The 25,676-nt window shown below is 36.8% G+C and overlaps 1 protein-coding gene across 1 annotated transcript in view; it reads left to right on the top strand.

Annotated features, from left to right (window-relative positions):
* The window catches only part of CALCR (calcitonin receptor), a 154,815-nt gene that overhangs the window by 68,541 nt on the left and 60,598 nt on the right, over window positions 1–25,676 (top strand). The window contains exon 3 of the mRNA XM_047695792.1: window positions 23,299–23,379. Within this exon, the coding sequence (XP_047551748.1) occupies window positions 23,329–23,379 (51 nt within the window). The 5' untranslated portion in view covers window positions 23,299–23,328. The remainder of the gene's footprint in view (window positions 1–23,298; window positions 23,380–25,676) is intronic.

Here is a 25,676-nt window from a genome sequence, read left to right as displayed (position 1 = left end):
TGGGATGCAGTGTCTTCCTCAATAAAATGAAGAGGCCGTGTCCCACACAGGGTTGTCGGGAAGGTAAATAGCACGATGCCTGGCCATACCAGGTCTCCGACAGTTTTGAGTTTAAGAAGATCATGAGCAGTACCCTATGACTCCTCTCCCCATCTCGCCTGATTCCCTTCCCCCTTGGAAGTAACTATTATTTGTTCTTCTAAAATGTCTACTTATGATCTCCGTGATTTTCTTCATTGCATGTGTTTGTGTCCTTAAGCAATATTTTTTTGCCCATCTTGCATATTTTTACACTTAACTTTCTCTTCTCATCTCCCCCTTGAAGTCTTCCCCAATGCCCCAGGCTTTGGCTCCCTGACTGTCCCTGCCACTAGAATTGCTTTTCCCCAGTCCATTCTCTAAAGCAGAATCCTACCGCTCCCCCCAGTTAACACTCTAGTGACTCCCTAGTTCTCTTGGTCCAGGCTTAGAGATGAAGGATTTGAAGCGACATATGCAAACTGCAGAGTTACTCCTAACTTTTCTGAAAAGACTGATTGAAGCTCCCTTGGGAAAGCCCCGCTACTCCTGCTGAATGCCTCCTACTGGAAGGTCTTAGCTCATGTTACTCTGAACCGGGAAGATATGGAGCAGAATTGCTGACCTGCTCTGACTTCAAACTATATTTTTTAAGGGAAGACACATTTTTATATCATCCATGTAAATAACTATAGAGTTCTCATGACTCTACCTGAGTTCCAGTGAAATAATAGAATTAAATGCCTTTGCTTATGACAGGGAAAAACAACTTAAAAGCCTTTAGAAATAACTTCTGGTTTAGCTTTTTTTCTTTTTTTTAAGCTACAGATCATTCCAAATCAGCTCTGAAAATCCCTTCTATATTAAAAAATTAGTAAAAGTATTATAAATATAATGCTTAATTAATATGACTTATAGGGAAGCTTTAAGTTAAATAATGATGTAGGGAAACTAAATTTTTGTTTTTAGACTATGCATATTCACATTTTCTAGTTAGAATTAAATATTACTACTTTTGCAATAGAGTTTTTTTTTAGTTTTGTATTTAAACTTTCATGATGTACTGATACCATATATGTAATTTATTTGGTGCTAAGTCCTTAGGGACATAGTCTATAAATGCAACACTATTTCTGGAATAAATAAGATTCACCTGATGGGATGATTTCCATTGAGGAAATAAACTAGGAACTTCTGTATTTGGCAAAAAGTTAATCTCCAAATGTGAGTTTTCCAAACGTTGCTTTGACCAAAGTCTTTAGAAAGAAAATAAAGCCAGTTTCTGCTTTGAAAGCAGCTGACCTCCAAAGTTTTAGATTGATTCTAAATTGGAATTTTTTGCTGAGTTGTCTTGAAAGTTTTTTCATTTTGTTTTGTTTTTGTCATACGTACTAAAAGGTCCAAAAGGACCTAGGGCATTAGTTTATTTATATGATATGAGGTTAGGAAGCCTGTTAGCTCTTAAATACCCTATTAGGATCTTCTCTTATCCTGATAACAATATCACATTTCTAATAACTCAAGTCCCAGAGTTGCCAGCAACTCTTGAGAGAATGGCTCCCCAAATTAGATTTTCAGAAATGTGCAAGATAAGATTATTTCCTGCCTAATAATGAATATCATTGGGGACAGTTTAAGAGATTTGGGAAAAAGAATTTTGCCCACAAATCTATAGGCAAAATTCTTTTCCCCGAATCTATGGGATTCCTTTTTGCGATGCTTTCATCTGAACCAACCCGGTACCACTGTGCCTTGCTCTGCCCTTAGCTCAGTCTCAGAGCTCCCATAGGCTGAGTCCAACTCCTAGAACCAAAACTTTATGCTGTCTCACTAAAACCAGGTCATCTTTTAAGCAAAAACATTCGGTCTGATTTGCTGAAGGTCGGATTTCCTGGCTAATGGTTCTGAGAATGACACATTGATGCCCACTTACCTGGTGTAGATCTTCATTCTGGGTCAGCTGAGTCACAGTCTTGCAGGGTGGTCTTTCCTTTGTGTCCCACTCCATTTCTGCCACACAGGATTTTTAACACAGAAGTTGGGTTTTCTGTGATCAAGAAAGACGAATTCTAGGATTTTCTTGTCATTTTGTTCCCTTTAACTAGTTCCTTCATTTCAGTTAAGGATCATTTTGTTTCTGGGGCCCCTGGGTGGCTCACTTGGTTAAGCATCTGCCTTCAACTGAGGTCATGATCCCGGGGTGCTGGGATCTAGCCCCACGGATCCTGGGGTCCTGGGATGGAACCTCACGTCTGGCTCTCTGCTCAGCAGGGTGCTACTTCTCCCTCTCCCTATGCTCCTTCCCCGGCCTGTGCTCTCTCTCTCTCTCTCTCCCCCTCTCTCAAATAAATAAATAAAATCTTTTTTAAAAAAAAATTTTAAAGGATCATTTTGTTTCTAAAAATAAAGAAGATACCAAATGCCTCCCCCTGACAGAGAAGTTGCCTTTTCCTCTCTTCTCTGTCTCTCTCCAGGTAGAGATTCAGGAAAAGTGAAAATCAAGAGTAAAATGAAGAGCTAAGAGTTAATTTTAGCTCTAGCCAGGATTCTCTCTGGGATGTTTCCTTACCAACACCTGGGCCACACCCCGAGAGTCAGAGCCCTGAATGAGAAGCCAGGACAGCAGTGTGTTTTGAACATTCCCCAGGTGATTCTAATCTGCATCCAGGCTTGAGAAACCCTGGAGTTTCTAACCACGACGCAATACTGATTACCGCTTGGGTCTGCAGCTTGCACTTGCTACTGCATTTTGCCTGTGTGACTTTTAATATTGTCTATCCTGTTTTTGTGTCTATAAAATGGAGGTGGTGGGTAATAACAACTGGTCTATCTTCCTTTCATCCTGGAAACCACAAGCAAAAACATCTATCTTCCTTATAGCATTTCATTGTGTTTGAGGATGTTGTAAATGTGTATCACTGTGTTTAGGATAATCAATATATTGATTCCACTCCATTCACTCTAAAGCATTTGGTTAATGGCTATTATTTTACTTTTGAGTTGTTCATTTATTCAACAAATACCCATTGGGTACATCTCTTGATAGGCCCTTATTTAGAATGCCCCCATCACAGAATCTTGGATCCTAAAGCTAAAAGGGACCTGTCCCAATTTTCTCAACTAGAAGTTGGAGAAACTGAGACCCAGAAGGTATTGCAGCTCATACAAGACTAGTTATACTAGACTAAAACATCTAGTTAGTGGCAGAGCAACTTAATCTTTTACCTGAAGTCCTTGAGCCATATTTTAATATGGCTACCTATTGTTGCATAAAAAAAAATACCCTAACATTTAGTAGCTTCAAACAATAAAAATCATTTATTATATCTCACCATTTCTGTGGACCAGGAATTTAGATAGGGCATAGTGGGAACAACTTGACTTTGTTCCTTGATGTCTGGAGCTTCAGTGGGAAGTCTTATAGGTAGCAGGCTAGAATCATCCGAAGGCTAATTCATTACATGTGTGGCAGCTAGTGCTCATACTAATGATCACAACAGCCATACTTGGCCCTTCCCTGTGTTGTGGTCTGGGCTTCCTTACAGCATGGTAGCTGAGAGCAGGAGCAAGTGTCTCAAGAAAAAGTGAGAGCCAAGGAAAAATAGACGAGCTTGGAAAGGCATGAAGAGTTACTTCTGCCACACTCCCAAAGGCCAGGTCAGTTACTGAAGTACCCCAGATTCAAGAGGAGGGACCATAGTCCCCACCTCTTAGAAAAGTGTCCACATCACATTGTAAGAAGATAATGTGGGGTGATTTACCTGTCCTATCGGAGCCACCATCTTGGGGAGAATACTTTCTGCCACAAGTCAGAGACTATTTATGGGAGCCCGGTACAAGTTGAAAACAATGTCCATCATCATTTTATATAAATGAGGCAAGAAAGTACAACTCCATCAAGAATATACTTCTGAAAAGCCTAAAGCCAGTCATGCTTAAGCAACATATCCCCTCAAAAAACCCCACATATACCCAGTATATACCCTCCACATTTAGTGTTCTGATTTTATGCTCTAGCTTCACGCTCTGGCTTATTAATGCTATATAAATGATGGTTAAGTAAGACTCTTGAAAAAAAAAAATAACAACAATTTTCTCTTTATTATTTTCCACAGCATTTGGGAAATGAGAGGGACTTTAGCCCCATCATGACTTCTCAAGAAGTCAGGAAATAATTACCATACATCTTGGGCATTTGAGTGGAGTAAGGCAATTAACTGTCTCCTAGAACCTAGAACTTACATCTTTTCTTCTCTGTATCTTTATATAGAATGTAACTCTGAGAGGGAATTGCTTGTGCCTTTTTTACTCACAGCTGCGTTTCTAGTGCCAGCATAGTCCTTAACACAATGCATATGTATGTTAATATATGTCAACATATATATGTCAATATATACACTGAACCATTTTATCTTTCAGAAACATTGCAGAGTATATACATGCTGAAAAATATCAAAAGACTTCTTTTTATTATCATTGTAATTTTTTCCTCCTATTTATTCATGGGAGAGAAGTAGAATTTTATTGGCTTTATTTCCAATATGAATAAGCAGGTTCATAGTCCAAACCCATGAGAAACTTATTATATAAAATATATATATATATATATATATATATATATATATATATGAATGTTGAAAGATAGGAATCATCGACAAATTTTAACCCAACAGGATATTATTTTTTACTGTGATTAATGCAAAATAACCAGAAAAGTTAAAACATTTTAAAATATCTAGCCAATTTGATTTCTTGATAGGAAACCTTAGTTTTACTTTTTATTTTTTTATTTTTAAAATATTTTATTTATTTATTTGACAGAGAGAGGGAGAGATCACAAGTAGGCAGAGAGGCAAGCAGAGACAGAGGGGAAAGCAGGCTCCCTGCAGGGATCCTGATGCGGGGCTCTATTCCTGGACCCTGGGATCATGACCTGAACCGAAGGCAGAGGCTTAACCCACTGAGCCACCCAGGCACCCTTACTTTTATTTTTAAAACTTACTACAATGTCATCTTGTTTTGGAAAATAGTCTGTTTCTTTCTTTCTTTCTTTCTTTCTTTCTTTCTTTTTTTTCTTTTTTCGGCCTTATGTTGCTGTTATTGTTGGGCAAATATCAACATAATTTAGTAGATTCAAATGGTTTTGACATGCTATTACCAGTTTGGCTACTGACACAAGGAGCCACTCTTGTTATCTTATTTAACCATCTCATTATATTGCATAGAATAACTTAAATACATACACAAAGACACAGTATTAAAAAATAAGATGAGGGGCGCCTGGGTGGCTCAGTGGGTTAATCCTCTGCCTTCGGCTCAGGTCATGGTCTCAGGGTCCTGGGATCGAGCCCCGCGTCGGGCTCTCTGCTCAGCAGAGAGCCTGCTTCCCTTCCTCTCTCTCTGCCTGCCTCTCTGCCTACTTGTGATCTCTGTCTGTCAAATAACTAAATAAAATCTAAAAAAAAAAAATAATAAGATGAAAAATCTTTCTAATTCTTTCAATCTGATGTCAAAGTTATTTTGTTGTATAGGTCCCAAGAAGAACATCTTTATTAATTCATCCTTTCTAACCACTAAACAAGGAGATGGTCCAAGTCCTTTTTGAAACTTCTATCAATTTATTTTGGAAATCATTTTCTAATATTTTTAGAATGTAAAACATAGTCCTTGAATTAAAAATGTAACTGGGACAGAGTCCTTGACTCAAGCATCGTTAACTGAATGACCCTTAAGTCAAATCTCAACTGAAGAGTCCTTCAAAACTAACTTAATTCTAAAAATACATTCATAAAGAAGTACATGTATAAAATTTTCCTTGATATCATAATATAAAGGCAATGTTGAAAGCTTTACACATTACCCAATCATGATAATTATTATATATTATATCCTACAAAAATGAAAATCTTGGATCATATCAAACATTTCTTATCATCTATTTATCAGAGTCCCTATAATTCTGGTGTATTTAAAATTTAGTGACCTGTTTGGGAAAATATCTAGTGTTCTTCTTCTATAAATGAAGGTCACGAAGCTTTTTAGATGGCTCATGAACTTCTTTCTTGTAACACTGATGTTTATGAAATTTTGGTCTATAATCACTGTCCACACTTTCATTCTTAACATGAACAAATAACATCTTTTTCCGGTCAATTCCAAAAAAGAGTACATATATGAGTCCACATTTGTGTACACACATGGAGTAGAAGACATAAATGGGTGAGACAAATGATTCTTGAATTCCTTTGCTCAAGTCACCCATAAACTGATGTGAGAACCACATAACTACCTAATATCTAACTCCTAGTTTGTCTGAAATTTTCACTTCATTAATTGATTTACTCTCTCCTGGCACTTATTTTGGCATAATATAAGCGCAATCTATTTGAAGTTAATTCTCCAAATACTCCTGACTGCCAGAGTGCACAGCTTATGTCAGTCGTTTTGTGACTAGTGAGAAGTAGAAAAGACTTAGCCAGTTGTTTTCTGTACTGAGTCCCAGTTTGTTTAATTTTGAACAAGGGAGCAGGAAAGAGGAACCCAATTTCCCAACTTTTAACCCAACTCTGTGGAAATTAAAATCAGGGAGAGTTTACTACAAATTCACTGGGTCCCTGGAGTGCAAGATCTTATGATCTGATATTGAATCCCGGATCTGCCACTTTTTCACCTACAAACCTCCCCTCTTGTGGCTGCAGAGTTAATTCAGGTGATGTGAGTGAAGGCCTTAAGCACTGCCCTAGGCACACAGTGGTTAGCTTACAAATAGCTCCATATGTCCCTCTATCTGTGATGCCCCTGATGGGCTTCATTTCAGATTGGATTAATTAAATATATCGCAATGACCCAACCCACTAGACCACTCAACTCTTCACAGTTATGACTTTCATTCTGTTCATTGCTACATGAGAATTCAATGCCATTGGAAACAGAATCAAGGCTTAAATTCAGTTAAATTGCATTAAAAACAATTGCTTTTAATGCTTTAATAGGAGTATATTTAAAAAAAAAAAAAGCCCACCCTCCTTTGTTAGTCCACATGCCGTCTGATAGCCACACTTCCAATATAGCCAACTGGAAAATATACTACATTTTGCTTTGACTTGGTCCTCTCTTTTGTTGACCTAAGTACATTGGAGATTTGACTAGTTTCTATTGAGAATCTTACTGTTTGTTTGTCTTAGTTTATGATTCAGTTTTGTTTTATGCTTTTTTTTTTTTTTTTTGCTTTTTTATGATGATTTCAGCACTCACCATTGATGTGCTTATTAACTGGGCAAAACCACCCAGTGAAGCATTTTGATGACACAGCACTCTGTTTCTGATGGCGGCACAAGGCAGCTGTCACTGCATTTTCACTAGGAATTGTGCGATGCCCACAAGGAAAAGAGAAAAGCTATTGAAATAGCTAATAGACCTGATTGAATGTCTTCTATTTCTTGGCCACATTCTGGAGCTATCCAGGAATGGATGTCCTCATGATTCTTTCCAAACCAGTCTCTAGGGAAGCAAGGCATCTGCTCCTTTCTAAGCTGTGTCATGGAACTGAGTTTTCCATGTTTGGCACGCTGTCCTCCAGAGGGGAGAAGGGATCTTGCCCCATAGGGAGAGAGAAGAGTACACAATGTATCCTTTAGGCCCTAGGAAATCTTTTGTCTCCTTCTTCCTTTGTCCCCAGTCACTGAGTATTGTGGAGCTTAATTCTCTGTTCATCATTCTCCATCTTCATTCAATTGTAGAGTTACTAGAGGTCAGGGGGCTTATAGTGTGATTTCTCATTGTACACATCCACAGTCCTGTCTTGCCCAGATTCCCACAAGCAGTGGATGGCAGAGCTGGGTCTTGAATCCATATATGCAAGCTGGCACTTCCTATCTCCCCCTCAGCCCCATCCCAGCCAGTTACTTGATCCTTTCCCATCATGTCAGTGATGAACTCGAAATGAGACCATTCAGAGCTTCTTCTTTTTTTTTCTTCTGTCTTTTCTTCTATTACTTTTATTTTTCACTGTGGTAAAATACACATAACACAGAATTCACCATCTTAACCATTTTTAAGTACACAGTTCCACAGCATTAAGTACATTCACCTAGCTGTGTAACGAGCACCACCGTCCATCTCCAGAACTTTTTCTTATCCTGCAGAACTGAAATGGTGTACCCATGAAACAATAACCTCTCCAATTTCCCACCAAGGTGGTATCTCACTGTGGTTTTGATTTGTATTTCCCTCGTGATTAGAGATGTTGAGCATCTTTTCATGTGCTTATTGGCCATTTGTATTTCTTCTTTGGAGACATTTCCATTCAGGTGCTTTGCTTATTTTTTATTGTAGTTTTTTGATGGTGTGGCTGAGGGTTGTTTTTTTTTTTTTTTTTTTTTAGTTTTGTTTTTTGAACGTTTATGTAACGCCTCTCTCTTTCTGAGAAATGTCATGCTAAAAAAATACCATTTCAAGATATACCATGGATGTAATTTACACAGAGCTGCCAATGGGGCTTTTTTTTTTTTTTTTTTTTTTTTTGTCTGATAGATATCACAAGCCTAGTCATTGAACATTTTTCTCTTTTTGATCTTATAACCTTAAGGACTGTGATAGATATAGAGGCCTATCTTATTTACAAGTATTATTTGAGTGTCTGTCCAAGATGGCAGATCACAGATTTCACATACAGTGAGAGAAAGGAAAAGATATTGCTGAACAGAGAAAACAGTATGTGGTTAAAGAATTCCTGCTGGCATTCTCTGAGTACCAGTTATTGCTGAGGTTAGATACTGTAACTATCTTATGGTTATTTTGCAGTCAGGCCTTGCCTTTATTTCAAGCACAGATGTTGCAAAATTTACCTATTTTTAGCTACATTTAAGTAATGTTACCATAGTGCTCATTAGGAAAGGCAGATATGAAATGTAAGATAGAATATGTTATTTTTTTTTTCTCCTGCTTGTGGGAATTTCCAAAGAAGCAAAACAGTGATAAGAGGTAAAATGGAAAACTTGGGCAATTTTCTATAATATCAACCAAACGTGTTCCGCCTTTGTTTGCAGTTGTTTTTATGGGTATATTATGACTATTCCTCATTGGCCACTGAGATTCATTTCCCTTTATAGTTTAGTAATTACATTTGTGAAATATATTTATTATTATTATTATTAATGTATAATGTATTATTTGCCCCAGGGGTACAGGTCTGTGAATCATATAAAAATATAAAAAATATATTTTTAACAGCTAATCACCATCAGGGTACTCTTAGGAGATGTAATTAGAAAGACCAGCAGACATTCTGTCTTAAACATATTGCTAATTTAGTACTAACTCATTTTTTTAATTGCAACTTACTGTTGGTATCATGAATGAAGCTTTAATTACCGAGAATGGGCCGCTCCGAAATGGCACTCCCACTTGGTTGAAGTGCCCTCTTTTAATCTGTGGGGTATTCCTTATCGGGGATTATTGTCAAACATTTCTTTAAAGTATTCTTTCAGTTACCAGAAGACAGATTAAAATCAGGGCCAAACAATTAAGGTGAGATGAACGTCATTTTCTCTTCTCCTCTGTAAAGCATTCTTATTCTCCACTACACCACAGGGAACTTCCTATTAGCAACACCAAATAAAGCCCAGAATAAATCCAAGTTAGTTTATTTTGTCTTCTCTCCCCCCTCCCTCTATATTTCAAATGCAATTCCTACACATTATAGAAGTTAGAAAATGCAGGTAAGCAAAAGAAAATCACCTGCAAACCCACCTCCTGGTGAGGTTTTAGTATCCTCTTTGCCATGACTCTACTGTGAAAATTTGTGCAGTTGTCCCAGGGGTGGGTGTGTGTGTGTGTGTGTTTCTAATTATTTACTTTCTCTTTACTCAGAAAAGGATTATTTGTTCCTGATACATTGACTTTGGGCTTCATGTTGTGACTTGCTTAGGTCAGTGTGAGGTGACTGAGAAGCTGTGCCTTACCCCATCAGAGCAAAGTTTGAAATGCCATTTTGTAGTTTGGCTCCTCTGGCCTGACAACCCCCTGCCAGGACAGCAACACAATCAGGTTCCCGGCTGCTCCTTCAGCCTTGGTCACAGAGAAAAAGTCGGAGGAAGGAGACCTAGGGAGGGAGCCTCAGCTGCCCTATAGCTCCATGTCACTTGAGCAAAACATAATAATAGTAATAATAAATACCTGTTCTTTTAGGCCACTGAGACTTGGGGGGTTGTTTATTACACAGCCAATCTAATGTTTTACCTAGCCCCTAAGGCTCAGTTTCCATAGCTACAAAATTATAATAACAATAATATTATCTGCACAGAAAGGCTACTGAAAGGATTAAGGAAAATAGTACACTGATAGTGCCGGCTGCCTAATAAGAACTCAGAACACGCGGGCACCTGGGTGGCTCAGCCGGTTAAGCGTCTGCCTTCCGCTCAGGTCACGATCCTTGGGTCCTACAATCTAGTACCGCAACAGGCTCCCTGCTCAGCGGGGAGTCTGCTTCTCCCTCTGTCTTCTCCCCTCTGCTCATGCTCTGTCTCTCTCTCAAATAAATAAAATCTTTAAAAAAAAAAAAAGAACTCAGGAAAATAAATTTTATCCTATTCTTCAAGCTGTTCTTCTGTGCATATATATATATATATATATATATTTACAAAAACAAGATTATGCAGTACATTCAATTTGTAGTCCTTTTCAAAAGTGTTAATGTAATAAATATGTAATAATATAATTAAATATTCTAATATAATTTTCAATGGCTGCACAGATTTCCATAGTGTCGATGTACTGAAGTTTATTTAACAAATCCATTCTTTTGGGCATTTAGATTATTTCCAAATTCCACCACAGTAGACGATATTATAATGGCTATTTCTATAATTAAATATGAGCCAATTTATGATTATATATTTAGAAAAAAATCACATCAAAGGATCTCCATGTTTTAAGGATTTTGACACATATTGTAAAGTTGTTTATAGTTTACAGACTTATGCAGTTAATAAAGCAAAACTTTGCCAGAAGATAGTTATATATCCCCATTAGTATAAGGCTTATAATATTTAAGCTTTCTTGTGGTAAAATCCCACCAAGAAATTATGTTAAAATGCATGAACCCTTATGTTGCAATATTTTTTCCTGCTTCAACTAAATTAGCCAAAAGAGACATATTCTGATTTGTTTTAAGCATCTAAAATTTATGTTGATACAAGGAAAAATGTGCTGCTGATCATAATATTATCATTGCTCTTAAATAGGGTGCTGTTGAATTTTGTGTCTTTGATAGTATTGTGTGAAAATAGCAAACCACATTTTTGCCATAGGACACATCTTTATGACAATCAAATTCTTCCATATTGTCTTCTTATAACGAAATAGGACTTTTGCTATTTTATTTTTCAAGAAACACCAAGTTTTAATTAAAAAATAACTTCAAAGACATTTCTGAATGACTGTGATAAATATCCTAATCTTAAAAATAAGTCAAGGTAACAGTTTCTAGACTATATTTCCAATTGTGCTATTGATTTTGTTTCCTGTTCTAGTAAATATTGTCAGCCCATGGGGTCATGTCAACTTTCTGTCAGTTGTGGGTATATATATACACATATATATATGTATATATACATACATACACACACATATATATAGTAGGTGGGTTTGGGCACTTTACAGTGATGTTTGCTGCCCGCTTCAAGTCTCGAATTTGTATATACACAGAGCTCCATAAGAAATATCTCTGTTCTAGGGAGACAAATTAGAATTGAACTGCAATTAATCCAGTGCCCTGAACTATGAACCTCCAAGGCATTTAGCAAAGTATTAACTGATGGCAATATGAGCAAACCACTCCTAAAGGTGTTGCTTTTTTTTAAAAAGATTTTATTTGGGGTGCCTGGGTGGCTCAGTGGGTTAAACTTCTGCCTTTGGCTCAGGTCATGATCTCAGGGTCCTGGGATCAAGCCCCACATCGGGCTCTCTGCTCAGCAGGGGGCCCGTTTCCCCCTCTCTCTCTCTCTCTCTCTGCCTGCCTCTCTGCCTACTTGTGATCTCTCTCTGTCAAATAAACAAATAAAATATTAAAAAATAAATAAATAAAAGACTTTATTTATTTATTTGAGAGAGAGAGAGCACAAGTAGGCAGAAGGGCACACAGAGAAGCAGGCTCTCTGCTGAGCAGGGAGTCCGATGTGGGGCTCGATCCCAGGACCCTGGGATCATGACCTGAGCCAAAGGCAGAGGCTTAACCAACTGAGCCACCCAGGCACCCCCTAAAATTGTTGTTTTTTATGTTTGAAAGTTTCTTTGTTATGTGTTTGTTTTAACGGGCTTCTCTTTACACCTTTCTAAATTATTTCAGCATTTTTCTTGCCAATGCTTAATTAAGCTAACTCTAAAACAGCAGTTGATATGGACCAGATGGAAACATTTGGCTGGCTCTATTTCCCACAGTTCTTTGGTTTAGGAGAGCCCTGGGATCAACATTAGCCTTACCACTGATACAGGGCTAAGAAGATCCTTGATGAATTGAGTATTTTGATTTTGATCTTAATTATCTTTGGTTGTATAGATTCTGCATTTAATTCTGATAGAAGGAGAGAATATAGTACTGCATTTTTAAATTACATATTGTAAGAATATTGAAGTAGTTAATCGAGGAGTATTAGTTGTAATCTAGCCCAATATTCACCTTGGTGACCAACTTTAGAATTAGCACAATTCCACAGAGAGCAACTTTGAAACTGACATTGAAGCACTTGTGAATAATTGCTTCAATACTGTTAAGTATGAAAAAGAATATAAATAATTTACATTTGTCATTAAGCAATAATTATTCCAAAGTATGATTATTAGTTTACTTGTATGATTTAGGTAAAAGTCAATATAGTTAATACAGTTGACCTAGGAAAATAATATTTGTCTAATAGTTTTATTTTGTTGGTAGGGAGGGGCAGAGGGAGAGGGACAGAGAGGATCTTAAGCAGGCTCCACACCCAGTATGGAGCCCAATGAGACACTTGATCTCACAACCCTGAGATCATGACCTAAGCCAAAATTTAGAGTTGGAGGCTTAACTGACTGAGCCGCCCCAGGTGTCCTATCTAATGATTTTAAAATGAGTGATCATAATCTCTTAATGCCTTTAAGATTTGGTCTTTGTTGGAGGTTTTTTGTGGTTATAATGGATTGCTAATGAAAACTAAGAATCCTTATCGGCCCATAACCCTTCAACAAGGAATATTCATGAAGTGGCTCTAAAGGGAAATATATTGTCATTATTTACAATCAATTATTAAAAACATATGACAAATTAGAATTCTATAAAATATAATGTACAATATCTAAACCAAGAGAAAGAATGAAATATGCTTAACATATTTAACGATCTTCAAATTGTCAATTTAAGAGGCAATAAATGTCTACCAAACTTCTACACATTTTCCAAAACAAAATTTCACACACTTTTTAAAGCACAGACAATTCTTTCTAAAAAATAAAATTACTGACAACTTATTTTCAAACTGTCATTACCTAATATTGATTTTAAATGTCTGTACTTCTAGAATCAGTGTGAAATATGAAGAGAGTGTGGTTTTGAAGAACTGTTTTCAAATTTTGTCTCTGCCCCCCTCATTGACTGTGAGAACTTAGTAAAGTCACTTAACATCTGCAAACTTTTGTTTCCTTATGCATAAAGTGGGGATAATGTTTATTTGCATTTGATGTGAGGATAATGTTATAAATATAATTACCCGGCTCTTAGAGTGTACTCGGTTCATTTTAGTTTCCTTCCTTCCTTTCCCATCAGTTTTTTCTTTAAAAAAAAAAAAAGTCCATTTTAATACATATTTTACTTTGGCTAAAGACTACTATATAGTCCTGTGTATCAATCAGCCATGATAATAATAGGTTTTCTTAATAAACAGTAGGTTCCATCTATATCTTTCCAAAGAATATCAAAACTTTCCTGAAGGCGCCTGGGTGGCTCAGTTGGTTAGGCAACTGCTTTCGGCTTAGGTCATGATCCTGGAATTCTGGGATCAAGTCCTGCTTTGGGATCCCAGCTCCATGGGGAGTCTGCTTCTTCCCCTGACCTTCTCCCCTCTCATGCTCTCTCTCACTCTCAATCTTTCTCTCTCAAACAAATAAATAAAATCTTAAAAAAACAAAAACAACTTTCCTGAACCTAAAACCTTAAGTTCAAAGGCGTGTTGTATTTCACTCCTATAGCAGAGAACAGAGAGGCTAAGGGAAGAGCTGTGTTACCTGTCCCCTTCCTGCCAGCAGTTAGTTCAGGCCCCAGGAAGACCTGCCCATTAGCTATTCTGCCCAATAGCAACAGCAGAGCAGTGAACTTATGTTAGTCAGCTGACATTAGAGAAGCAGTTGCCAGTCAAGTTTCCTTTGGAAAGAGTCACAGGTCCTGTTAGAGTAAACTCTTGGTCAACTCAGTTACTCCAGTTCACTTCATTGGCACGACATGAATTCTAGCACTTACCTCTCCTGTGTTTCCGTTAGCTACTATCACTGAATGCAAACCACCAGAGGGAGGCAGGGGAAGTACAAAGAGCTGTCATAGAAATTCAGCCAGAGATTGGGAAAATATGAATAAGGATTACGTATGGATGGAGATTATCTAGATGCCTCCCAGACACATTCTGAATTCACTGAACTTGGCTGCCTGCTTCTCAGTTATTATCCCATCTATATCCCCAAACCAAATCACATGCATTAAGATTACTTCTTTGATATTCCTAATTAAATGTCAGATTGGCCAAGTCTTATTTTAGGGACCAAAGCTTCTTTACATATATAATTTTTAAAAAGTGAACTGACAAAGTGAGTCACATGCAAGTTTTATTTTAATAAAGAGAGTACCAAGGTTCCTGAGTGGCTCAGTTGGTTAAGTGTCTGCCTTTGGCCCAGGTCATGATTCCAGGATCCTGGGGTTGAGCCCCGCATCAGGCCCCCTGCTCAGCAGGGAGTCTGCCTCTCTCTTTCTCTGTCACTCTGTCCCCCTTCTGGTCCTCCCCACTATTTATTCTCTCTCTTTCTCTCACAAATCAATAAATAAAATCTTAAAAAGAAAGTACAAAGCTTTGTTTAATAAAGCAGGTTGCAAAATGTTGGCTTCACCTGAAATACTAAATTCTCATATTGAAATTTACTTTGATACCATCATTTTAGACAAGTTCCTTAGACTGCCATCTTGAATATTAGCTGTTAAGGTCATGGTGGGAAACAACTGCTACGATGAAAACCATTTGCGTCATCATGGCTGACACTGAGGGTTCCAGCTTGGCTGGCCATCCCTGATGTCATTAATCCCACTGAGTCTCTGTTTTAAGAGGGAATCCAGCTAATTTTACAGAAACTTTGAACTGCTTACATAGCCCTGCAAAAAGGATAATTTCCAAGGCACTCAAAATGTCAGGGAAATGGGCCTTTAAATAATTTAATAGGAAGAAAAGGAAAGCTTTGTAATGATTAAATTATATTCGATAGTGCCTTTCTCTATTAGTAAATATATACTACTAGAATTAGAAAAACAGGAACAGACTTGTCCCTTGTAAGGTTCTCAGTGAAATATCTTCATGTACAATCCCAGAAATGGTGAAGGGATTGGGAAGAATATATAAATAAAGGGGGTCCATAAGAATAGCTCCCACTCAGGCATTCTCTGTAGTACATAATGGTGCCTAAGAGCAAAAAGTGCATCTGACTCAGTAAATATTTGATGAGTGAATTTATAAATACAATAAGAGCTCTCTGCTTCATTCCACTCCACCTTCATTTCTGCAAACACAATCATACGGAGATACATGCACAGTGAAAATCAGCGCTATGGGATAGAGGAGGGAAGTGGAGAACTCCACGGCTGGCCTACAGCTGGTGAGCACCGGCACAACAGAGCTGTGGTTAATAGCCAGCAGTTGTTCTGATTGGTGGATGTGGAAATAGCAGCCACTGTTAGCCATTTTGAATAATACCACAGGGTATTCCTTTATTTAATCCACTTTATTCAGGCCTAAGCATCTTCTTCCCCAAGGTATCTTTGAAATCAGAACCAAATGGAACTCATGAGGGTGAATAAGAGGAAACACACTGGGCACAAGGATGAGCTGTGGTTGTGGATTACTTCTATCCCAACTAGACTAGACCTTACAGGCTTTACTAGCAGAAGGCTGAAGCTAGAAAAAACCTTCGAGGTGAGGCATTGTAGGGGTTTACAGTGTACACCCATTTGGGAATATAACAGGGCTTTAACTAGAGCTCTTCCACTAACCTCCTAACCAATTTGAGGGAAATCACTTCAGTAGGCTTTCATTAACTCACCTCTATAGTGAGAGTTTTGGAAAATTTGAATTCTGGAGTCTCTTCCAGTTCCATCACCCAGTGAAATCAGGCATATCTTTTTCTGAAAGAAGAAGTTTGTCAAAGGTGTATTAGGACACAATAATGTGTAAATAAGGACCAAATCATAAACCCACAATTTTAAATTCCTGTTGGTATTTATGGGATGGTTTGGTGTGTGTTGGACTATTTGACTTAAAAGAGTTTATAATTTGAATCAAGCAGTACATCACCTAGCAGGAAGTCTTCTGGGTAAGAAAGAAGGACACTTTTCATATATCAGTATTTGTGAAAGCAGACTTTCAAAACAAAAGATATATACACACATACACACACACAAACACACACACACACATACACACACACACTATTGGCTGTACTCCCTATGCTGTAATAGCACCAACATATTCAACTAAATCATCTATTCATCAGAGTTACAGAAATTTAGATAAGTTGTGGCAAAGTCCTGTCATTTCTATTCCAGTATAATAAAGAGATGCTAATAAATCTGTAACAGTTGCCTGTAACTACAGTCTTTCTGCTAATAGAGAGTAGCATAGCTTTCATTTATTGAAATCAGTGGAAGTCAACTATTAGTTAAATTTGCCTGTCCATTCCTTGAGTGTTAATTACACATTATTAATGGTAAAGTAATTGATAAAAAGAGCTAACTTAAGTGAATTTAGTTAGAAGGTCCATTGTTGCAGGACTTCTCAGAACCTTTAGTATCCTAACATAAACATAAAATTTTTTTCCAGAAAAGACCACATAGTGTTCCACATTTCTCAAACCTTGTCCTGGTGAACTACTCCTTCCTTTTTCATTATTAAATGAGTGGTCACAATGATCATATTTTAGAGAACATAATGTGAAAAATGATGTCTTTGTTTATTTTCTATTGGAGGGTCAGAAAGACCCAATATTTATCTAATTGCTATGGTTTCCCTTTCTCCAAAATATCTTCTTTATATTTTATTACAGTTCCATTTAGAGCCAATGTTGGAGTATGAAGAACCCTTAATTATAGTCCCATTGTCTAATTTATAGATAATTAAATGGAGGTCCAGAAAGGTGCAGTAACATGCTTAAGAGTCATATGATGAATAGGGAGAAGGTGGTGGGGTTATGGACATTGGGGAGGGTACGTACTATGGTGAGTACTGTGAAGTGTATAACAATGGCGATTCACAGACCTGTACCCCTGGGGCTAATAATACATTATATGTTAATAAAAAAATTTAAAAAATTTTTTAAAAAGTCACATGATGAGTTTGAGGTCATTTTAGGATTAGAATGTAGATTCCTTATTCCTTAGCCCAAGATTTTTTTTTTCTATTACACTGCAATGACTCCTCTCACCATATTCACCATAGCTGATCTCAACAGAAACCATGAGTGTATGAAGTTATGAATTTATACAGAAGCTGTAAAGCTCTTATTACAATCAGGTGCATTTGGGGGTGGCTGTGTGGCTCAGTCAGTTAAATGGCTGCCTTCAGCTCAGATCATGATCCCAGGGTCCTGGGATCAAACTCCGAGTTAGGCTTCCTGCTCAGCGGAGAGCCTGCTTCTCCCTCTCCCTCTGTCTGCCACTCCCCCCTTGCTAGTACTCTCTCTCTTTCTCTCTCTAGAAAATAAATAAAATCTTAAAAAAAAAAATCAGGTGCATTTTAGGTTCTCCATACAGATGACCCTGTTGACAACTCGAATTCCATTTGTCCAAAGCTGAGTATTCCTTTCATGTCAGATGGCAGTATATGTGTAATGACTAAGAACATGAACTTCAAAATCAGCCAAATTAGAGTTTCTTCAATATAGTCAATGATTCCCACATCCTCATCTTTGCTCATGCTGATCCTTTAAACTGGACTATTTTTTCTTCCAACTTCTCACATACTGAAGTTAAACTTTATCCTGAGATGGTATTAAAACACACATAATAAGTGCATGATGTGCTTTTAATTAAACTGATTTGAGCCAAACAGTTCCTATCTTTCCTTTCTCTATCATGGCTGCTATTGTGGATCCAGTACTAGAAAGGATTGATGAGGTCACAATGCCTTTTCCTCAAATTAGTCTTAATTAATGAAGTACTATCTAATTATTCATTAATAGTATCCATTTGAGTAATGTCACACTTTTGAACTGCACATGATTCTGAACCACTTCTCCAAGATTTCTCACTGATTAATGTTGCCTAGCCAACTGCTTAGAGGCAATCTATCTTTTTCATTTGATAAATGTTTATTGAACACTTACTATGTCGGGCCCTTGACAAGAATCAAAGGAAAAGTCATTTTTTTCCAATATGACATCATTTTTATTCTGCTTCCCTTCTCATCTAGACTCTTTTACATGATGTGCCAACCTGTTTACCAAAAACAGCTCCCCAAGGCAGAGATACCAATTCTTACTAACTAAACATGGAGCTTGGAGTCAGATGAGCATTTTTAAACCCATGATGAGAAGCAAAAAGTTGTTTTGCTTTGCACAATAGGCCAACAGAAATTGGGTTTATGATGACATTGTATCTTGGCAAGTGAGTTCCTGTAGTAATGAAGAACAATTTCCTAATAGATCATGTAATAAGGCATTATCCAAACAGAAGGCATTGTTAAGGCAACAAACCAGCAGACCTTGTGGCTTCACAAAATATATTTACCTGTCCACTTGGACTATATCTACAGAAGCTTACTAGATAGATCTATCTTCAAAACAAGTGTCAAATTTCAGATTTGAAACGGATTCTAGGCCTTGGGTGACAAAAGGCTATAGCTACTCTGAGATAAAAAGTGCCTGTTTCTTCTCCTTCCTGCTCTTTGCCCATACCCTCATCCCACTCCTGTTCTCATAGCCAGGGTATTAGGGGAGAGGATCTTAACGAATAATGCTCCAAAGGAGCAATTGCCTCTGAGATGCCTTTTATAGCTTTGGGCTTTGTACCAAGGCTGGGGAATATTTAAGACCTCAGAAATTCCACTTTTGCTCCATGGAGAAGAAAAAAGAAATTTTTAAGTAAAAGGGCAGCTCTTTCTCATGACTTGCAAACTTAATAGACTATGGTGGGTTAGAAATTGCCATCGAGCCAAAAGAGCATTTTCCAAAGTATATTCTGTAGATGGCTTAATAACTGTGATTGCAAAAAAAAGTATTTTTTTCATCGTCAAACAGGTTTGGAGAATGAAGACTTAATGAAGTCAAACTAGTGGTTTTGGTACAGGAAAATTAGCTACTTTAATGTGCTAATGTCTATGGTAGATCTCTAAGAAGAATATAGGAAATGCTTAATTTCCTAAACATTTTTGGCCATGGAAACTTTATTTTATGCTGCTTCTCATGGGATTACTGCTATTCTATGGAATACACTTTTGGAAATGCTGATCTATGAGAATAGACACATTATTTTCAGACTTTGACATTTCATATTCTTTCCACAAAAAATAAATAAATAAAAACAATGTAACTTTACATGTCAAGGAAATTTGTTCTCCTTAAATGAAGATTATTCTATTCAATCATCATCATTGAATTAGTGATTTAGACTGAGTGTATTAATAGAAGTGGTTTCCACTGACCAGCTCATCCCTGCAACAAAGGAATACAATTTGCTGGGGAGGAGATTAGTGATGAGTGCTCATTTGTGGATTCAAACCAGGGCAGATTCTGTTGTACTACCCAGTAGCTGAACCACTGTCCAAGGGTATTTCATTTCCATGTTCTGTATCAAACTCCACAGTCAAGTTTTTAGACTCTACCTTCATCTGGTTTCTATATGGGGCTTCCATAAAAGCTTTTATCTTTTTTTTATAAGGGTGCCTAAAATACATCTTAGAAACAACTGCACTAAGTAATTAGACTGCTGGACAGATCCAGGGGAATCAATATGCTTCACATATGGAAGTGTGTTCTTTTAGTCAAGGAGGATTGGCCAAGGAGTCTTTATATAGACAGGGAAGTGGCATAGAGGTGATGCTCCTTGTCCAAAATAAAAGAAATCATAAAAGTAAAAGTAGAAATTAGAATCTCTTGGCTCTACAATTAGGGCTCTTTGGGAAAAGAATAATGTTTGCTGTCTTACCAAATTCTGACCCTACATCACCCCTTAAACTAGGCAACCAACATTCACCGAGTGCTTACTGTGTTCCAGATTTCTTTCTAGATTCTTGGGTGACAAAACTGAATAAAGTCCTTCCTGTAGAGAAGGAATAGGGAAAACATCAGGAAGTAAACAAATAAATCATCTAATGTCAAAGTTAAGCTTTGTTCTGGTTTCTCTGAGTCATTTTCCAGGATTCCAGATGACTGTCTGATCATAGGCTACCTGTCTCACCAGTACCCATTCCAAATCGAACATTTACAAGTTTCATTTTTATCTCCATTAGCCGCTGTTTGCCCGACGTTGTCCTTTCCTGTTTGGGTGCAGGTTTAACTCTCTAAGCCTTAGGTTAAAACAGTTCTCTTCAGAGTCACTGAATTCTGAATCCTACCTATTGGAAATTTCAGATTAGTCTTTCCAGGTTAGTCTTTCCTGAGAGTCCACACTGCAATCTATCCATTCTTTAATCATCCATTCAACTAAGCTATAGGTCTCTGTTAGTTCGTTTGGGTTCTCCATGTCTGTCATTCTTTTTAACTTCATCCTTTTTTTTTCCCTCTTTCCTTGAAAGAATCTTAGTGAAGGTGAATTACTTCATTCTCCATTCTTTTTTTTTTTTAAGATTTTATTTATTTATTCGACAGACAGAGATCACAAGTAGGCAGAGAGGCAGGCAGAGAGAGAGAGGAGGAAGCAGGCTCCCAGCAGAGCAGAAAACCCAACACGGGGCTCGATCCCAGGACCCTGGGACCATGATCTGAGCCAAAGGCAGAGGCTTAACCCACTGAGCCACCCAGGCGCCCCTTCATTCTCCATTCTGATTCTACTTTTCTTTGCCATGTTTTTCTCCCTTAACTTCATAAAGCCCTGTCTTTATTCACTATTTCTACTTCCATGTTCTCCTTCTCCTCTTCTCAGATCACCATGAAATACTTCTCTCAAAGAGAGGCATATCTGCAAAGTACTGTTTAACCTGGGAGAATTACGACTGAACCTTTCTGACTGACTTTCAGTATAGCCCAGATCTGCTATAAAGTTGCACGTGAGAAATTTGTTATAGTTCAAAATAAGGCAAGAGTATTTAAAGTTATAGACCTCTCCACTTAATAGGAAAAAGGAAAGGACTCTGTTTTTTGATTAAACCACTCTGTCATTTCTAAATGTTCACTGAGATCCATGTCCATACTCTTTTCATTCCCCTTAGTTGTTCATGGTACAATCATAAAAGCAGTGTGTGGGGCTATGAAACCATAGGGCTTCCCTTTCCAAAATGACTGTGAGGCCTCACTCACCTTCAAGGGGACAATTCTCCCACAACCTCTAATGCTCCTCATGGTAACGATACTGTTGAGCCAAAACCTAGCAACTTAAACTTTATAAAATGTCAAATGACACCAAATATATGACATAGATAGAACAAGCCAATTAACTGCCTAATCACCCCATATTCACCTTCATAGAGAAGCTGACTTCTCACTGTGCTTAGCCCTCACATTTGGAATTAATGAGTAGGACTTTCATCTGAAGAAGAGATCTGGCTTTTAATTCTGGCACCCAGAATGTTCCACACATCCTGCTTCTCTCAGAGGCTAAATCATAGGACCACCATAAGCATCAGACCTTTAGAAATTCAATGTATGTCTATAATTTCCTTCTAAAAAAGCAGGATCTAGTTAAGGGAAGCTGTGTTAATTCATGAGTACCCATAATACATTTCTTTTTTTTTCCCATAATACATTTCAAAAGTCCTACCTTTCACCCCAGAATAAGACTCATCCAATACTCAGGTAGCATTTTCCATTGAGGGAGAAGACAAATTAAAATTTCCTTCTCTTTCCCCTACTTCCCTTCTTGAATTCCTTCACTATCCATCCTTGTACCCGGGCTAGAAAAATGGGAGAAAACTTTAATTTCTTCTTCATTTTCTCTTCCCATAGTACTGATATATAAATGGAATACAACTTACTCATTTGGGAGCTAGTAAATCAGGCAAACAATATAGATACTAATTTAGACCTAGGAGAAAGTATAAGACATATGATGCAGTCATAACCACTCACCCTTAGGTGAAATACAGTTTCACACAAATCTCACTGATGAAAAAAAAAAAATATATATATATATATATACATATTTAATTTTTTGCTTTTTTATTACCTTTCCTTGTGTAAAATTATCTGCACAGTCACGAAAAATTGTTATTTGTGACACAGCCGCATGTTTCTCTTACATGCTTGTGAGAAGGAATGGTGAGCTGTTAGGTGACATAGTCAATCCTTGCTATTGAAGAAATTCATTCTTAGTAGCAACTTGAAGCTTGTAGAAAATTTTGTAGGAAAGAAAAATGCTCAAGGCTCTAAATAAGACTACTCAAGTCAAAGTTGGCCTTAAATTACCTACAGGGATGACTAATGATCCTTTACAAATCGTTAGGTCATATTTGTTCCTGTCCAGTGAAATGATTTCTTTGTGGATGTTTCCACTGAAATTTTCAGCAGTTTTACTGATGCCACGGATTAACTGAAGTCCACATTGGCTGCTCTTGATTTCTCCGAATCCTTTATTTTGGTTCTGATATGTAAAGGTGGCTCCGGAATTTCTTAATAGGACTTTTGACAACAACCAGACACCAGTCCTTCCTGGCTGGAAGGAAGGGGCGTGGAACATGCGACTATATTTGCATCCCCAGCATATTGCTTACATACATGAATTTTATGTAGAGTGTCTTGGGACATGATCCTCTCCAAGTGAAATAGAAAGACAAGAAAAAGAAATTAACTCTAGTCAAGATTAAAGCTGTATTTATTAATGTAAATGTCTTTGTTACATGTATATTTTTCTAGGATTTGGACGACCATCTTCAAAAACCAAAAATGAAGTTCACATTCACACGCCGGTGTTTGGTACTCTTCATTTTTCTAAACGTAAGTAAAACATCATTTTTAAGCTACATTAATCAAGAATGCTGAAATAGAGCGTATGATTGAATGGACATTTGGAAGGGTAGACATTTTGCCAAAACTAAGTTCCACCAGCCATAAGTTCCTCAAAACTATCCTTTTCTTGATATTTTGTTAACAGATCCCCACTCTGAATTTTCACGATTTAGATTAGTGTTATGGTTCACTGAGAAATGTGAGCTCTGTTTACAAAACTTTAGCATTAACTTGAAACATATCCACATTATCTTGGAATTTAACATGAAAGGTTAATATTGTTCTTGGGTAAAACATTTTTCATGTTAGGTGGATTTGAAACGCAGTTTCTAGGCTCCTGTCTTTTTCAAACATCTGTACACTTTCAGTCAGGTTATTAATTTTAAATGCATCCCTCAAAAAAAACTAAGAATCTTAAGTCTTAACAGACCAATGTCATTTCATAACTCTTTCTCTAACCTCTTAAATCATGTCCAATTTATGAGCTTTTATATTGTTTTATTCCTAAATGGTTAGCAAGTAGTCAGAACTGCAATTATCTTAGAAAATGCTACCGGGGCCTGTCGTTTATTTGTGTTGACTTCACTAACCCACCATCATATCAGCTTCCACAACACACATGAAAGAGAGATGAGTAAATTTTACATAAATAAATTAGGAGTTGTCTTGATCCTTATCCTTTCTAGCACATCAGAACAACAGTGACCAATGAATCATAGGGGCAATAAAAATCAGTCAGTACCTGATATTATTATAGTCACCTAAACAAAACTTTCCCAGGGTTCCAGGACCTACATTTTAATTCATGAGTAGTCATAGGCTTACAAGTTTGCATAAACTATTTCTCTTAACATTATTCAGGGAAAAGTACTAATATTCCTAAAATGTTCATCTCATTTTTAAGGGAATTTTTATTTTGTAATGTTATACATTAAATAAATGGTTTATGGGTATGATTGTTAATGTGGCCCTTTTGTATCTACTTGGATAATGAGTATAGTCTATTTTATTATGTAATATTGTTGTATTATTTTAATCTTTAGATGAAATACAGTATAATTTGCTAAAAGTAATCTAGTATTTGGAAATGCAAGTAACTTCATGTCATTGTAAATATAATAAAAACACTTAAACAAGAATATTGTAGGAACTACTAGCATATTTAATTTTGTCTCTAAATGCCCATGACTTATATGAGATTCTATAGTTGCAGAAATAGTGGTATATGCCAATTCATAATTGATATTATTATTTTTAGAGCTTAAATTAAACCCTTGTGATCAATTACATGTAAATATTTCTAAATAATTTTATTTCATAAACCATATAATTATATTCGACAGTGACAGAAGAAAAGTAGTTACTAAGTTACTAAAGTAACTTACTCAATACGAATAAGACAGTTTGAATACTACTGCAAAGATGAGAGATCATTTCTGATATGTTATTCAAAACTTTTACCCAATATATCTTAAAATTCAGACATTAAAAGGATTTCACATATTTGAGCCATGGACAGAAAAGTTTTCTGGTTTGTGAGCATCTCTTTGCTAGCAAACATGCTGCACAGGGTACCTGAGTGATTTTGTGCTCTCTGCTGTGACAGAGAAATTTGCTTCTTTATCCTATATTTGGTTCATATATTTGATTTGGAGAATTCTTCCATAAAAAATTCCTCCTAAAACATTAATTGTGTTCCACAATGGATACTCCTCCAAGAAAATTAAATTTTTTAATAAAGTGATATTGATTTAAATCACTATAAAATATTATTTCTTAAGTACATGGGTTTAAAAAACCACTATGAGTGTGTCTGTTGAATTCTACCAACCTGATTTCCAAATGCCCTTTAAAGTACCAGTTTGTTACCACATTCCATGAGCCTAAGTTTACATTAAGCAAAACCATCCCCTCACTTCCTCTCCCTTACCTATAGTAATGCAATAAATAGACTTAGGACAGTGCTTGACATATATTGAGCCTCAAAAATGTAGTGATGATGATAATTATAACAATGATGATGAGGATATAGAAAAACTAGATTCTTTGGAGAAGCATTCTGTTGTTACCTAAGCTGCATTCCCTTATTTGCTTAGAATTTATCATTATGCAGCAGTTTTGCTGTTTATATAATGCTTACATAGAAAGTACATAGGACACCAACCATCTGATGCTACCTGGAAAAACCAGGGCTAATACTTTACAAAGTTCTGTTTTATCCATTGTTATTTTGAAAAGTGTAAGTAACTGAAACCTACAAATAAAATCCTAACATCTACATTGTC

The sequence above is a fragment of the Lutra lutra genome, chromosome 11, assembly GCF_902655055.1.
Source record: "Lutra lutra chromosome 11, mLutLut1.2, whole genome shotgun sequence".
Classification (NCBI taxonomy): domain Eukaryota; kingdom Metazoa; phylum Chordata; class Mammalia; order Carnivora; family Mustelidae; genus Lutra; species Lutra lutra.
Note: the sequence above shows the minus strand (reverse complement) of the source record. Positions and strands in the feature narration are given on the sequence as shown.